Raw genomic sequence first — 17,872 nt, 5'->3', positions numbered from 1 at the left:
TTCTGATAGTTGCTACTATTCTTGCTCTTAAAAAATATGAATTTAAAGAAAAAATTGAATGATCTAAACTTATGGCAAAGCATTATGTAGTCTTAAAAATTAAATTTAAGAATTAGATTACTGCAAGGTTTGGACAACAATAGAGAAGTTGATAAGAACCAAAGAAAATGAAAAAATTTTAGTATTTTTCCATTGAACATGCTTACCTCAAAGAAACAAGACTTCCCAGAAAATTGTAATCTATGGATTTCATGTGGAGAAGGGAAAATATGTCATTCAAACTAAGAAAATGTCTAGAAAATTCAGCATAGTTTAATAGAAGACAAAGTCTTGACAAAAAGTTTATTTAATGCAACTTATCTTCTCAACTATATGGAAGATGTTGAATGGTGTTACATTCCTATGTCAATTTTATTAAAATATAAGCCTGAAATAAATAAATCATTTTCTTATCTCTTGACAATCATAATGATAATCCATGGACCATGACAAAAACTAAGTGAATTAAATTATGTAATCTTGTTACCTTTCTTTAAGCTCCCTAAGTAGTTGGTGAGTTTGTGAGCTATAATTTTAGGTCAAATCATAAATAAAATGTTACAATAATAAAAAATATTTTTACATTAAATACAACAACCACAAAAAATCTGCCAATTATAAACAACATAAACCTAGACAATGTTTGATTGGTACATAATCAAACAACCATCATAAGTATTATGAGTAAATTAGAAAATTTCTTAACCGATCTTTGATCATCACAAAACTAATTCTAATCAGAATGAGTTTTTCTAGTAGAATTAGTCTCTAGAAATGTTTTGACTTAGCTCATGACTATTTTCTTTAGGTTCAAAGAAATGACTCAATTGCAATGAACATAGAATACAATTACCTTTTATAGAACAACTTAATGAAAGGAAAAATAATATGAAATGACTCATACCATGCATTACCATGGTTGATTATAATGTTTAAAGTATCCTTAGATAAACCAAAAAAACATTCAATGCAAGCTGTTATAATTCTACAATACACCAGTGCATAATGAAAAGATTGAAAAGAATACAAACTGATAGTCCATTCATTTAACACTTAAAAATAATTATGCAAGAGGTTTACAGTTTGAACTGAATAGCCCAAATAATATTTGATACAAAATCTTATAATTGACGATTGAAGAATATAAAAACTGAGCATTTTTTGTATTGAACATTGTGCCACATTTGCTCACAAGGTTTATAGTCTCAACTATATAACTTTGTAACATGTCCATTTCATGCATTGAACAATATAACATGTCTCAAAAAGTTTTTAGTCTCGTCTAACCTCAAATAATTTACACTCCTTGCAATAAGTATATAAAACATGAGATTTATAGTCTCATCTAAAATCATAGTCCTGCTATAAGAATGTACATAATGGAAGACATAGAAAATAAAAATTTATTTACTCTATACATTCAACATTAAAAATGATTAACCATTCAATCTCAAATTGTATTTGATGCAATCTCATATCATTGATTTGTTTCAGCTATTTTTACTTGCTTGACCACAACACTACATTCTATAAGCTACATGATTGAATTTTAGTTTTCTTCAAGTTAAGTAAAATGAAATTCTCATTCAACCACACATTTACTTAACTAAATCCTTGGTAGGATTTATTGAGCCCCTACCATGTGGTAAACATGGTACAAGTACTAGATATATAAAAGAATCAAACAAAATATTTTGAAAGGATATGTACACAGGATGATTTCCTACAAGAGCAATACGTATATTGGTGATGGTGATAAAGCAAAATTAGAAGCATTTATGTGAATTTGTGAACATTTATCAAACTAGCCAAAAATAAATTGTGGTGTAGTAAATTGAACTGTGTGCTTATGAGTGATCAGTGGAATATAAGTGTAAGTTGAAATATATTATGGAATACATGTATGGTAGCATTTACGATATTAGAAAAAGTCTTAAACATACTATTTTAAGAAATCTACAATAAATTGAGAGCTTAGATGGTCCAACACGAAGAGAGTTCTGTGCCAGTTACTACATTCGGTCCACCACGAAGAGAGTAAGATAGTTACTACATTTTGTTGATAGTTTGTAAGATAGTGGATTCATATATTCTATTGTAGTAATCAAGAAGTAATATTGTGCAAACTAATTTGATGGACACATTTTCAGAGTGGATCATATCAGTTCACTGCTGCTGGGTAGCATCCCGCAATATGTGGGAGAAAACAAGTTTTGTTAGTCAATGGAGGGGAGATGATCTCAAATCTTTGAAAACAATTCTTTTTTCTTCTATGTATACTATACTTGGGCTTGAATAATATTACCTTTTACACCTATTCATGATGGGGGAGGAGAGTGGCATTTGTCACAATATTGTTCTAAGCTAGTGTGAACTTTTCTTTTATTGATATTTCATGCAGACTGAAGACAAATTTGGATTTGTTCTCTATGTAGTCTTCATATTTCATTTCTAAAATTTGTGGCACCGACTCTTTAATTACTGAATGATCAATTAAACAATATATAGTTTGCTTGCTTTCAGTAGCCAAGACTATTTTTAGGTGGATCTTTTGTACATAGTTGGCATTTTCATTACACTTGATGCAGTGTCCAGATTCTTCCTCGAGAATACCAAAGCCATCAAACTTGTAATTGCATCATGAGCAGAAGGCAGTGAAAGGATTAGAGAATGGATTGATGAATCTTAGAATGCCATAGAACTATTTGACGTTAATGAATATTAGTGAGAGGAGTTTCCCTTAATCATGCAGGATAGCTAACTACCTCGGGATGCTGCTGCATCAGACTCCCTAGGTTTGAAAAGATGTTCTTACTAGTTGGAAGAACATCTCTTGGGATTCAACACACAAATCCCAAACTAGTTCTGCACATACATGTCCTCCAAGTCTTTAACTTGTACACTCTTTCCCTTGCTCTTCTTTTTCTTCTTCACCTCCATCCTTAGTGTTGCATAGGTTTTCTGTCCACAGTGATCACTAACCCTTTTGGAATTTTCCAACTCAACTTAGCTGCCAATACTTAGGTTCCTTCTACCAAGCTCTTCATTCTGCAAAGGAATCAGAGAATGCTTCCTGCAACCTTTCTCAATTGTAAACACATTCTTGACACAATCATGCACAACCTTGTAATTATACTGCCAAGATCTACTAAGCAACACATGGGAACTTTTCATGTCCACAATATCACACAACACTTGATCCATATACTACCCAATCTAGAAATCAACAAGGCATTGCTCCCTCACTTTCAAAGCATGCTCACCTCGTAACCAGCCAATCCTATAAGGATAATGATGTTTCACTCTCTTCAAACCAAGTTTATGAACCATCTCCTCAAAAACAAGGTTATTGGTACTACCACCATCCACAGTCACATTGTAGACTTTACCACCAAAATTTCAACAAGTCCTGAAAAAATTACTCCTTTGACAAGATTCTAGTGTCCTTTGACCAACTAGTACTCATCGAGCCAATAAACTCTCCCCTTGCTCAAGTTCATGGTCTTCAACCTCATTCACAATCGCAACTCTTTTTTCACCAGCCTTCTGTGAACACTCATAAGATCTATGTCCTTCTTCATGACATCTGGAATCAAGTACCCTTAAACTCACCTCTACTTGTCCTTCTCTTATGATCAATAGGTTTTGGTTCATCTTCTACACTTGGTTTAGCCTTTTTCGAGTAGTCTTGCTTCTCCTTCCCTCGAGAACTACCTTGATTCTTCCTCTTCAACTTTTCTTCTTCTCTCAAAGCATACTGATAAGCATCCTTAATTGAAGAAATATTTAACATACCAACCTCATCCTAAATATTGAATCTTAAACCATTAAAGTACTGAGCTACCTTTCCCTTTGATAATTCTCTATGCCCAGACCAAATAGTCAACTTGTAGAACTCCTTGGTATAATCCTTTACAGTCATATCCTTCTAATTCAGATTCTACAACCTCTTAAACAACTCAAGTTCATAATCAGTAGGAATGAACTTAGCCTTCAATTTAGTCACCATCAATCTCCATCTAGTGATCTTCATTTCACCTTCCTCCTCTCTATCTCTTTGCAGTTCCTTCTACCAAAGAGCAATATGTCCCTTTAGCTTAGTTTATGCCAACCTTACTCTGAGTGGATCCTCAATATCCTCAAGTTCAAAGTAGTTTTCCAATTCTCCAATCTAATCAATCGAGTTTTTAGGATTCAAGGTACTTGAGAAATTAGAAACCTCCATCTTATGCTTCAACTTCAACTGAGATCTAGGTCTAGCAAACTAACCAATTCTATTTCCCATAGGTCTCTCCACATGATCAATTCTAGCCTCATCACTCGATCTAGCAACTTCAAAGTCTTTAACAACTTCCTCATAACCATCTTCAATGTACCCATATGTTGAGGTACACCCCCTATAGCACTTATGATCTCAATGATCATATCACTCTTCATCAATGCCATCTTAGATCTGAAATTGGTTTTAACCTCCTCTATTTTAGATCTAAAATCTACTTTTACCTTCTTTGATATCCTTTCTCCACAACATCAGTAAGATCATCAATTTCCCTAGGGTCCAATCTTCTCAGAGGCATCTTCCAAGATTTTTGCAAACCCTAATAAATCCACTTCACAAGACCCTACTGCAAACTACCTCAACTTTGGTGCTCGGTCTACACACTCAAGAACAACCTTCACTCTGGTACCACTTGATGTAGTGCAAGGTAGGAGAATCCCCAAAGGAGATGTCCTAGACCCCAAAAAATAACCACACCATAGAAGATAAAAAAAACAATGCAAGATTTGAAGCCAAGTCACAATAATTTATTCATAGATATAACTGATTACATGCAATGTGCCAGGTTGTAAGGCCTTCCCAGTTATGACCAAATACAAAGAAAGAAATAGTTCTACAAGATCATTGAAGATCCAATCCAACCCCTAGCTAGTCCAGATCTACGCTCTGGTAGAAACCTCCAAGGAAGATCCAACTGGTACTCACAAGCCCACCAAGCAATCTCCTTGTTTCCCAAGCCTTAGTTACTAGCCCTTCTCAAAATTTGCTCCTCTACCACCTCCTCTTCTCTAAGATGGATGAATAAAATGACTAAACACTTCACCAAAACCCCTACTTATACCAACCTAAGCCACAAGTCGGCCCAATATGCTACAAACTAAATAAACTTTACATTAAATACTTAAAGAGCCACAAGTCGGCCTCCAATAGAAATTAAATACCAAATGCCTTTAAAAGCTTACAATACTTATTAAATACATTACAAAAATTAACCAAGACCCAAATAGGTCCACTCAACTCCACTAAAATCCCTTAATCGTGTAGGATAGCTAACTACCCTGGGATGCTCTTGCATCATACATTTTGTTCTTTTCTTATTAGAATATCTTTCACTATCATTTGTTGTTCGGTGTCACTTTTGAAATGTGTTCTTGTGAAATTTTCAGCAACATGTCCATACTCTTGACAATAGTGATAACTATACCTAGTATTATACTTCCAATTATAAGAGTTTCCATTGTGCTTTACCTTTGTCTGCTTGTTTGATGACCATTTAGGCTTAGATCTACATTCATATGCTCTATGTCCATACTTCTGACAGTTATAGAAGTATCCTTCAAATCTTTGTGTTCTTATGGTCTTGGTTCTGCATTCAAGTGCTTGATGTCCTTGTTTGTTACATTTGTGATAATGACCCATGGACTTCTGCTTAGGATTCTACTTTGCAGTATTGCTCCTACAAACATTGGCAGTATGACCTATCTTACCACAATTATGAAAAGTAGTTTTGGAGTTCTTACCTTTGTTACTTCTTTCTTCACCACTTTTAGATGATTATCCTTCTTTAATACTAGTGTAACCCAATCTAGAAGTATCACTGTTGGATCTAGAAGATCTCATTAGTTGCTCAAAGTACTTGATCGCTTCACTAGGTTTGTTAAAACTTTCAACTAATTCTTTTTCTCTTTTTAGACCATTTCTCAATTTTTCATTCTGCAACTTTAGTGGTGTGATCTCAATATCCCTTGCATTTGGTTCATGATTTGTAATCATCATTTGACTCAATGTTTCCAATGGCATTTTTTTTGTTTTTTGAGTCTTGGAATGTCTTTTACAATTTCATATTTTTTATGGATTGCATTGATTTTATTTTGTGGATTTGATTCTTCATTACTCCAATCTCTACCATGTAGCTCATTCTCCTCTTTGTCAATGTCTCCCCATTTCGTATTGACATTGTAGCAAAATTTTGTATCAGGGAGTTTTCCTAATTTAAAATCGATATGCAATGGATGACCTATTTTGTTTTTTGAGAGTCGTGGAATGTCTTTTACAATTTCATATTTTTTATAGATTGCATTAATTTTATTTTGTGGATTCAATTCTTCATTACTCCAATCTCTACCATGTAGCTCATTCTCCTCTTTGTCAATGTCTCCCCATTTCATATTGACATTCTAGCAAAATTTTGCATGATAATTTTCATACTGTCTCCTTATAGTGCTCATATGAAAATTGCCAAGTTTCAAAGTTATGTAGGAGTGTGTCAACATTTACCACAAATGAGACACATAGGAGAAGTTATTCTCTATAGTAGTTAATTGGATTAGGTTTTGCCTTAGGGAAAGGCATGACATAGGCTTGGTGGGACCAAGCCTATGCCTTTATGAAACAAATTTTGTCTTAGGCATTTAATCGACAATTTCAGCAATTGTCATAATTTTTATATGGTCATCCCCATTGAATTTTTTGACAAAATGAAAACCCATTATAGGTCTTACTGTTTTGATTTCAAAAATGCAAATTTTATAGTGTTATGAGTTTATTTTCTATTTTTCCATTATTTATGAATCAAAAGTATCTCTTAAACATAAAATAGTGATATTCACTAAAACTTTAATAATTTTTTAATTTTTAATATTTTTAAAATTAATTTACATGTCATAAATCTTCACAAAATTATTTTGAAGTTAAAAAAATTCCAAAAAAATTAATTCTGATTAAATTATGGTGTCCGTATACGAGATGTTTTAGAAATTAGCTTAATTATCAATTAAAAATTAATTAAAAATAATATTAATTAAAAATGATGAAAATTATTCTCATCAATCTTTGGTGCGTTAGGTAACTTTGTTTAAAAGGATTCACAAAAATTCATTTAATTGTGTCAAATTATGCTGTCCATACATGAGTGTGGTATGACCCTTAAACAAACATTTTGAAAAAGTGGTTTTTAAAGATCCATACCAAAAAAAAATCCATCATATGTGTATACAAATAAATTACATATTCAGAAAGTAGATTCAGGGCACTACAATTTTTATTTTTGAAGCTTTTTAATATTTAATTTCTAAATGTGTCAAATTTTGGCATCAATTGACAATATATTTCAAAAATAGGAAAAACACTTCCATTTGGCCAAAAGTGAGACCCAAATTTTTGCACTTACCCTACTACTATATATATGTTCCAAATAGTGCTCTACTATGATGTTTGATATTCTTATCGGTCTACAACTTCTTAACATCTGCATATTTAACATAAAAAATAATAATAAAAGATCTTTTCATATTAAAGAAAACTTACATTTTCAATAATTCTTCCATAATTATACTATATTTAAATAAGTAGTAGCAATCACAATTTCTGAGTAAGATTGTTCGATTGTTTGTTTTTTTGTACTATGATATTGGAAAATAGACTATGTCAAAAATGGGAAAATGATTATGTACAAAAACAAAGGTATACAATAGTTGGAAATGGAAACTTATTTTCTTTCACAGTTACAAACAAATCAGCAACAAGAACACTAATAATAATAAACATGGAATGGTTATTAATAATAGCTGATACTGTTGGCATATGAAACTTTGGAAATTTTCACTCACATTTTCATTTTATGTTAACATATTGAAAATCTAAAAAGTAATCTGAAAAATATATCTGAAAATAACATCAACAACAAAAACTTTTACCTTATACCTACTTCATCATTGAACAATTAAAGAAAACAAAAGATCTCAATAGAAAACTTAACATTGGCACCTGTCATTCAAGTTGCTCTTAAACATCATTAGGATGAGCTCCCAAGCATATGGATCATAGAATAGAACCCCAACAATGCGACTGAAAATGTTATTAAAAATTGATTCATGTTCCATTATCAAGTCAACTTTCAAGGATTTTAATAACAACTGACCACCAAAACTATAAACTGAGGGTCTTAAAAAATTGCCTTATCAATATCTGCTATCATACCTGTACTTGTATATGTATCTGTATCGATGCAACTTTGGTTAATGTACTAATATATAAATAAATTGAATGGCTTATTCTATTTTGCATAGCTAAATTATTAAACTAGGTGTACAATCTTCCACCCACTTGGTAGGCATAATTGCATACACATCTGAGAAAAATGGAGTTGCAAGTTTTGATAGTTTCTAAAGCCAAACCCCAGTTGATCTACTTATGTAAACTAAATTTGCTGAATATATCACTCCTAAAAATTAGAGTTACTAAAAAAGAATAATTGAACCTAGTGGACTTTGTTTATTGTGGCATTTTATGCTTAGTAATGATTATGACCAACTAGCTCCAATTGACATATATGATGCATCTAGACTACGCGATGGAGAAGATAAGGTTTCTACAAACAACATTGAGTAATAGTTTATAGTTTGCATCTTTATAGGGGTCTAATTATTTAGTTGTTGCATATGCTTATTTATCAGGTGTAACAAAATACTTTGGCTTGTGGGAAATCAAGGATGAGGATGATAATGATTGGGTGCAAGAATAGGATGATGGTGGCATTCCCTCTAATTCCTTATTTTTTCATCCCTTGCACTTCTTGATTTGCAAGTGCTAGTTTTATGCTATTTTAAGTAACATGCATCTACTTTTCATGTCATAGGCCGATAGAAATTCATGTTTATGCCAAATGATCCATGATCATCCTTTGTCTTAAAGCATAATGTGAATTTTAAAACCACAGAAGGTACAAAATTTTCCAATTTCTTTCTCCTTTCTAGGGCTAATCTGAACATTCTAGGAGGTGGGAGTGTAGAGAAATTAAAAAGAAGTAAAATATTTTTTTAGATAGCTTGATTTTTTGGTTTCACCTTCATTGTAGACTTTTTTTCCTAATAAAAGCTAATGTGTGATGCTATTGTTGCAGTGGTTTTGTATGTTGAGAAAATAGAAAGGTGAAAAAGTAGGAAGTTTGTTTATGTTTTGTAGAGTTAAAGAAGTATCAAATATGGAGACACCCTTGGCAACAATGCGTGCCACATACAAGACTAAAGTGAAGGACCCAGGCACACAGGGTGTTTTTATTTTGGTATCTCATAGTTCTGGCTACATAAAAACTTTTTTCTTTGACTTTTTAAAAATGTATTTAAGGTTAATTTTATTTGGGGTTTTTCCTAAGTGGGTGAACTACAAACGAGAACTTTACTTTAAAGAGGTAGACTCACTTATGAACATTATGTAGTCTATTAATGATCTTCTTTACACAATTAAATTTTTGTATGTCATACCATTTAAGAAATTAAAATAAAATGCATATATTGTAATTGTACTCTAGTAAGATTCAGAACTATATCAAATATACACAAAGATACACAATTGATCCCTAAACATGTTGCAACATGGGTATCTAGTAATTTTTTTGCATCGATGCTCACCTATCCAAACATTGTCGCTCTGTGTGTTCCTGAACACTTCCTTGACACCAAAATACTAGTCTTTGATAAATCATCTGTAACTCACACAAATCTTAATGTGATCTTCTATAACTTAACATAGGTCAATTATAGACATCTCATAACATCTCTATACTTTCACATCTAATGATCGTCAACACAATAGTCACACCAATACAAGGGTAATTTAACATAATCAACAATCACCTTTGATGTAACTCAGTGGACTCACACAAATAATACTCAACCAAGCAAGAGTTGATTAGGGCTATGTAGGTACCACATGATGGCTAGTGGCACCTACATGGTTGTTGTATTTGATCAAGTCCCATAGCAACCTCTTACCCTCATTTATATGAGGTTGTAATTGCTCCACCTTTACAAATACTTGAAAAAGTCCTACTCGCTTGAGTCATCTAATGTGGCATGCCATTTGACAACCAAGCCCTTGAAATATGTATAATTCCATAACTTTCAAATCTATACCTTATTTCTCTATGAAAAAAATAGAATTAAAAAAAACTAAAAACATGTTTTTATAGAGATTAGAATCAAGAAACTGGGCATATATATTTTTATACTATTTAAATTAGAAAAAGTATATGAAATTTACTAAATGCTAAAAATATTTATATTAAGTTTTGAGAACATGTTGATTTGGAGAATTCAAAAAAATGGTAAATTATATTAGAAAAATCTAAAAATTATATGGAACAGTAGAGGAGAAACCCATCTTCAAAAATAAATAAATATTTTATTTGGTATAGTTTGGTAGGGAAAATGAAAATTGTCATATAGATCGTATGTATAACTCTTTTATTTTTAATTTTTTTTCTCAGTAGATATTCTTATGTCATCTAAATATATTATGAAATCAGAGGAAAATCATATTTTATATATATAGGTTTTTGGCTAGAGATAGAGAACCTCACTTGTAGTATTTTTCAACAAATAAATAATAGAATTTAAAAATTAAAAAATAAATTAGGCATCAACTTAATTTGTTCACATTCAACCAAGTTTGCATTATCTTTAAATTCTCAACAAAAATATCACTTTCATATCGTTGAAGTTAAATAGTTTTGGTGAACATGTTAACATTTTCTTTTGTAAAAGTGTGACAATTGATTGCTTTTTTACCCCAAATCTTTCTACAAACTATTCCTTCAACAAATCTACAACATTTTGTGAACAAAGAAATATATTGATGTCTATGATAACACATCTCTCGAATATGTGGATGCACATATTTGCCCAATATTCCAACATCTTTAGCAATTGTGATCTCATCTTGGGCAACTAAATCTCTATGATAGCAATCAACAAACTGGTGCTTAGTATGATACGTCTTTTTGAAACCTCTCCAACAACTAAAAATCCAACCTTCTCTTAACCTGGTCTCCTTTATTGTAAAATATAAACTTCGTGGTTCTTTTGGCTCTTTGTAGGCTTTTTAAGATCTATCATTAACTTTGATACTACGTAAAAAACGTAGATCAAAGGAAAAACTCATAGACGATCTCTAACATTGTATTCTCATTAAGATAAAGTTAACATAGGTTTGCATAAGATAAGATCGAGCCATTGACGTGAACCCTTTGTCCATGGCAAGAAACTAAACATCCATACATTAATTTGGTATTCCAATAGGGAATACATAAATCTAATAAGCATTATCTTTTAAAATTACTAGTAAAGGACTCACAGTTTGTTGATCAATGACAATTCTACCCTATCCCAAATTGTTCTTGACAGATGTGATGAAGTTACATAATGTTTGTATAAGGATAATTGAACTTCCTTGATACTTTACTTATACACTTCATCAAAGATTCTTCGACACTCAATGTGAGAAATCACTTATCTTAGAAGCTTAGCTATACTTATTATATACAACAAAGTTCAACGTTCCTCTTTTTGAATTTTTTTAATTTAATTCTTCTTTCTTAAATGTTTGCTGATCTAATAATATGTTATTTTTCCATTTTATGTTTTCACATTTTAATATCCACCAAAACATATGAAATGATTTAATGTTATAATACTTTTTTCTCATTATTTTTCCATAATGATTAATTTAAGTTAAATTTTGGGTCGCATAAGATATGTTTCCATTTTTATTACCATTGCTCTTTTGTTCTTATTATTTTGTCATAATGATTAACTTAAGTTAAAGTTTGGGTCCCATAGGATATGTTTCCATTTTTATTAACATTATTCTTTTAGACAAAATATCTCATTTGAATTAATTTTTATTCCTACCTAATTTTTTTCTTTTTTATTAGCATTGTTCTTTTAGTCAAAATATCTCATTTGAATTAATTTTTTTTCCTATCTATTTTTGTCCTTTTATTGAGAATCTATATGAATGCTAATAAAGTCATTCTCATATAACTTTCTTCAAAGAAGGCAACTTTGTTGAAAGAGCCTTCTCTTTTCAAAAGTAACTATAAACAAAAATTATATCTATACAATTTATGACTAGTGCATAAATTGTAAATTTTTTTTGATCCATGACATGTTAGGGGAAGACACCTAGTAGCCAATGGGGGATCCAATGATCATTACAATATTGTTATAGATCTCTCTCTCTCAATTACTGCTTTTAAAATACCCAAAAAAATAATAGAACATGTACTTATAGCCAATCACACATGTACTAATAGGCAATCACACATACACTAATAGTTGATCATTTTGAAACAAACTTAGTTGCTAATTGGCCCATTTGTGCAAAAAGTACAATTATGTTTGGTGAGCGGCTATTGGGGGGTGAACATAATGGTTTCGGGCGAATGTTTTGAAATGACACATTTCGACCATTTCACACTCTAGGACTTATAGAGAGAGCTCCGTAAATGGGAAAATGCCAAAAAAATTTGACAAATTTTGACATACAAATTATAATTCTACGTGCACGAAATCAGCCTATATGACTACTCGGTCTCATTACTCCTCTAATGGAGAGACATTCTTAAGTACCTATTTTAATCTATTTCTCATAATGTATAATAGAGACAATGAGAGGACTTTCTCCTCCATATTATGTATATATAGATAGATAGATTCGCTTGACCAGACAGCTCACGACCACGTTTCCAAAGACGTCTCATTTTTTTTCTATACGTTGCGTGCCAACCATTCTCTTTACTCTCATTAGAAAGGTTGTTGGAGACGGCCAAGCTTATTTTGCTCCTAAATCTGGGGAAGTAAATTGCTACACTACCTAATTCTGTAACGGACACTATTATAAAGCCTCAAGTCTGTTCTACGTATGAATCCGACTTTTAGGTGTAGGCAATCTTGAATGAGATTAGCCCTACTTACCCAATAAAAATTCAAGCTGTATCTAAATACTATTAACTCTGGTTTGGACCAAGGTAGTTGGGGTCCATTCGTTTGGGATAATGTATAGTTAAGAGTAACTCTGGGATGTCCCAATTTCAAGCAAACAGATGCCTCCGGGGGAGTTAGACAGTGAGATTGTTTCTCTTTTGGAGGGCCATGGTCCTATTGAAGGAATCGTTGGAGGGAATGATGAAGGAGTGAAGAAGTATTTGTTGCCGGGTGAATCGTTCAAGAACTGGGGGAGCTATGGAAGAGCTCTTTTGCAGACGCCCGAACGCTTCAAAGACCGTGCGCTTTCCAGAGCGGACGAGAAGAAAGAAGCGCAAGAGATAAGAAAGAGAAGCGAGAATGAAATGAAGAGGACTCTCAACTGGTGGGATCTGACCTGGTTTGGATTCGGTGCAGTCATCGGAACAGGGATTTTTGTGCTGACTGGACAGGAAGCCCACGTGGACGCGGGCCCCGCCATTGTTATCTCCTACGCTGTCTCTGGTTTCTCCGCCATGCTCTCCGTCTTCTGTTACACTGAATTCGCTGTGGAGATTCCCGTTGCAGGTACTTGCAAATCTTTTAAACACTCATGTCTTATATTTCTGCTGCTATATTATTACAACCGTTTGACTGTTGCTTCCATTATTGCTATTTAATTTTGTATTTGTTTGTCTTAATTGTTTTAAGGGCTATTTATCTTGACTGGTAGCTTTATTGATGATAAAAAAGTTTAATCTCTTTAGTGACTCCCCTGTTTCCTTGAAAACTGCAGGGGGCTCGTTCGCGTACCTACGCGTAGAGCTGGGAGATCTGGCGGCATTCATAGCGGCAGGAAACATAATCTTAGAATCCATGGTGGGCGGAGCCGCGGTGGCTCGATCCTGGACCTCCTACTTCGCCACTCTCCTGAACCACTCCCCCGACGACTTCCGCATCCACACCAACCTCTCCTCCGGCTTCAACCTCCTCGACCCCATCGCCGTCTTCGTCCTCCTCCTCTCCTCCACCGCCGCCATTCTCAGCACCCGCCTCACCTCCTACCTTAACTGGATCGCCTCCGCCGTCAACACCCTCGTCATCCTCTTCATCATCATCGCCGGCCTCATCAACGCAAACCCCTCAAACCTCACCCCCTTTCTCCCCTACGGTGTCAAGGGCGTCTTCAGGGCAGCCGCTGTCGTTTACTTCGCCTACACCGGCTTCGACGCGATTGCCACCATGGCCGAAGAGACCAAGAATCCGTCAAGAGACATTCCTCTCGGCTTGCTCGGCTCCATGTCTGCAATCACCGTCATTTACTGTCTCATGGCACTAACCCTAGTTATGATGCAGAGTTACATCGACTTAGACGTCAATGCGGCATATTCCTTAGCATTTCAGAGCATAGGGTGGAAATGGGCGAAATATATTGTGGCACTCGGAGCCCTGAAAGGAATAACTACGGTTATGTTGGTCGGCGCAGTCGGACAGGCGAGGTACATGACTCATATTGCCAGAACACACATGATTCCCCCTTGGTTTGGATTGGTTAATGAGAAAACGGGTACGCCTATCAACGCAACGGCGTCCATGGCCGTTTGTACGGCGGTTGTGGCATTCTTTTCGAGCCTTGACGTGCTTTCTAACCTTCTGTCCATCAGCACTTTGTTTATTTTCATGCTCATGTCTGTTGCTCTGCTCGTGAGGAGGTATTATGTGAGGGAGAAGACGTCGAGAAGACATGCGGTTTTGTTGACGGTGTTTGTTGTTGTGATAATTTGTTCGTCGGGAGTGAGTGCGGCTTACTGGGCCGTGTCGAGTGGATGGGTTGGGTATTGCGTGAGTGTTCCTGTCTGGTTTTTGGCCACGGTGGGTCTGGCTGCGTTTGTGCCGCAGTGTAGAGTGGCCAAGGTGTGGGGTGTGCCTTTGGTTCCATGGGTTCCTTCGCTGTCGATTGCTATCAATTTGTTTCTCATGGGGTCTTTGGATTACATGTCGTTTATTAGATTTGGGATTTGTACTGTGATCATGTTGGTGTATTATATGTTTCTAGGACTCCATGCCTCCTTCGATGCGTCTCATGTTGTGGGTGTAGGTGTTACTTGAGAGAGAATGTAGAAGAAATCATTATGAAGAAATGGGAAATTTTTGTGCTGCAATTGTTTCAAAACTCGTGGGACTATATCAATATAATTAAATTCTTTTATAGCTTTATTGAGTATGATGTGATTCTTATTGTAAATATGGGGTTATAAAGAGAGTGGGTTTAATTATGGAGGAAATTCGAAGTTGAATAGATTCCTGTGAATCACTACTCATGAAATATGGGTCAATAAGTTTGACTTAAACAATAATAGAGGTGAAGCCCGAGACTTTTTGGGAGGTCACCCATCCCATAGTTGAGCACGCTTGAGCTGGACTAGTACTGGGATGGGTGACCTCCTCAGAAGTCCCAGTGTAGATCCAATGAGTGCTAAGTGTTCCATTCGTTCTCATGAGAAATGGGTTCGATGAACCACCACTCATCAAATATGGGTCAATGAGTTTGACTAAAAAATCACAATACAAATATCACACTTGAAAATTATTTTGTGTATAAAAATTTATCATCATTGAATGAAATGCATAATTAATTGTTCCATGTCATATTAGCACACTAATATAATATGAATTGTATATAAATCTTATCTTCTTTTCAGTCTTTTTTGCACACTTTAACATAAATTATAATAATGTGACATCTAATGTCACATCATATATGATTTGATTATGAAACTTTGAGGAGTTGCCAAGTGAAATACTCTTAAGAAAAGAAAGACACTTGAAATTTCCATATAGAATTTTGAGATCTACTACTAGATCTTTTCCTTTTGTTCTTATTTCAAATTTATTATTCCAAATCACCTTTAATACATCTTTAACATTTTTATTGTTGCATTTATATATTATTATAAATTGCTTTTATATTACTTTATTATCTCCAAGTTTTAGGCACCCTCTTGACTAGGCTATGGACATTGCTAAACTCTAGATAAAATACCAAATTGAAAAAAATTGTAAGTACAAATTTTTTTTTTCTGAAATTTTTGGTATTTGTTGTTCATAATGTGTATATTTTGTAGTTAAAAACAATAATATACTAAAATTGACTATTTTTTGTCTTTAGTACATCTTATCTAGAGCTTAGCCTGATTATTTAATTACCCCATTAAAATTATGTAGAGAAATTCCCCTAACTAGGCTTCTGGTATTGTAAAGGAGAAGAAGATTTAATCTAATATTAGACTAAATCTTATTTGCGAAGTATAGTATGCCTAATTCTAATCTTGTTTGCTGGAATTAACCTGGAATAGGGAAACGGGAATAGGAAAATTGGAATAAATCTATTTCAATTTTGGCCCAAAATGAAAATAAATCGAATTCCAAAAAAAAAATTAGAATTCGATTTATTCTCATTTTGGACCAAAATTGAAATAGATTTATTCCAATTTTCCTATTCCCGTTTCCCTATTCCAGGTTAATTCCAGCAAACGGGACTTTATAGTGCGCCACATTTCATGCGTAAGTGCAACTGCTACCGAAAATAACAATATTCAAGTCAAAACTCGTTGTACAAATGATTCTTTAGCTGCATCTCTGAAGAATTTGTAAACTTGCGTGAATGATACAAGCTCTTGTGACATATTCAACCTCGTTTGTTTCTGGCTTTAAGTTTATTAGTTAACAACCCACGTAAATATCATCTGTTTCTTACAAAGGAGAGGCAAAATTTTCAGCAAGATCTGCTATAGAAAATAAAGGTTGCCTGTGGGAGAGTTGAACAGTGAGATTGTTTCTCTTTTGAACCGTGGTCTGAATGACGGAATTGTTGAAGATTCATGTGGCAGACAATTCTTGTCGCATTCAAAATTGTACTCCAATTGTGACAATGTTTGACTATCTGTGTAAATTTTATATTCTCTCTCGTTTGGTCCCACATTTGGATCCGCCAATGCTGGAATTAGAAAATAGAATCTTTCATTGAATTTGGCCAAGAAGGTTGCACTGTAAGTCAATGAAAACAAAGAAATAATTAAGGCTGTGCCTGGCTATATTCATTTTGGCTAAATAAACGTAGTATTGATTTGACCTAGTTTTAAAATCTCTATCAAAGAGATTCATTATTAGAAGTCTTTTATTTTGTACGTCCCCCTCATCTTTCTAATCTTTCATTGATTTTTGATTTTTGAAGTCTTAAGATTTTGTAATAATTACAATAGGAATTAGGTCGAGGGTCACGTTGTGTTTGCCAGTTGGGGCCAACACAATTGAGTAAATAGATTAAAACAATCGACACAGAAGAGAAAACAATACACTCAATAGGGAACCCGGAATACAATAGAGGACCACGCAAACAGGGAAGGGCGGTTGCCAAAAACCTACCTGCAACAATTTGGGCTCCACAATTTGCATATAAAAATACAATATTCTATTCTTTAAAGTTTTATTTAAATTTTGTTAGAAAAATAAAATATAAAAATACAATCTTCTATTATTAAAAGTTTCAATTAAATCTTTTTAGGAAAAACAAAATATACATATACACACACTTTTCATTTTGTTTTTATATATAAACTTTTAAAGAAAACTGTCCTTTCATATAATGATCTTTTCATTACTTTTAGTTACTCGATATCTTCTTGAGTTACATTTAATATTTGCATTGTTACAAATATCACCAAGTGCACTTTACCTGTGACAACATTTGCAAAAGTATTGTGCCTTATGAACCATTCATTAGAAAACCCCTTAAGCTCATCAATTAATAAGT

General features: G+C 33.6%; 1 protein-coding gene across 1 annotated transcript; it reads left to right on the top strand.

The window, feature by feature from the left end:
* Nucleotides 1-13,022: 13,022 nt before the first annotated feature.
* Nucleotides 13,023-15,270, top strand: LOC149580003 (cationic amino acid transporter 5-like). The gene is made up of 2 exons (XM_089788315.1): nt 13,023-13,647; nt 13,856-15,270. The coding sequence occupies exons 1-2, from the start codon at nt 13,200-13,202 to the stop codon at nt 15,166-15,168; spliced, it is 1,761 nt and encodes a 586-aa protein (XP_089644441.1). The 5' UTR covers nt 13,023-13,199; the 3' UTR covers nt 15,169-15,270.
* Nucleotides 15,271-17,872: the final 2,602 nt, after the last annotated feature.

The sequence above is a fragment of the Cupressus sempervirens genome, chromosome 1, assembly GCF_028749045.1.
Source record: "Cupressus sempervirens isolate cs-2001-9-10 chromosome 1, ASM2874904v1, whole genome shotgun sequence".
Taxonomy (NCBI): Eukaryota; Viridiplantae; Streptophyta; class Pinopsida; order Cupressales; family Cupressaceae; genus Cupressus; species Cupressus sempervirens.
This window is presented reverse-complemented; position numbering and strand designations above follow the sequence as displayed.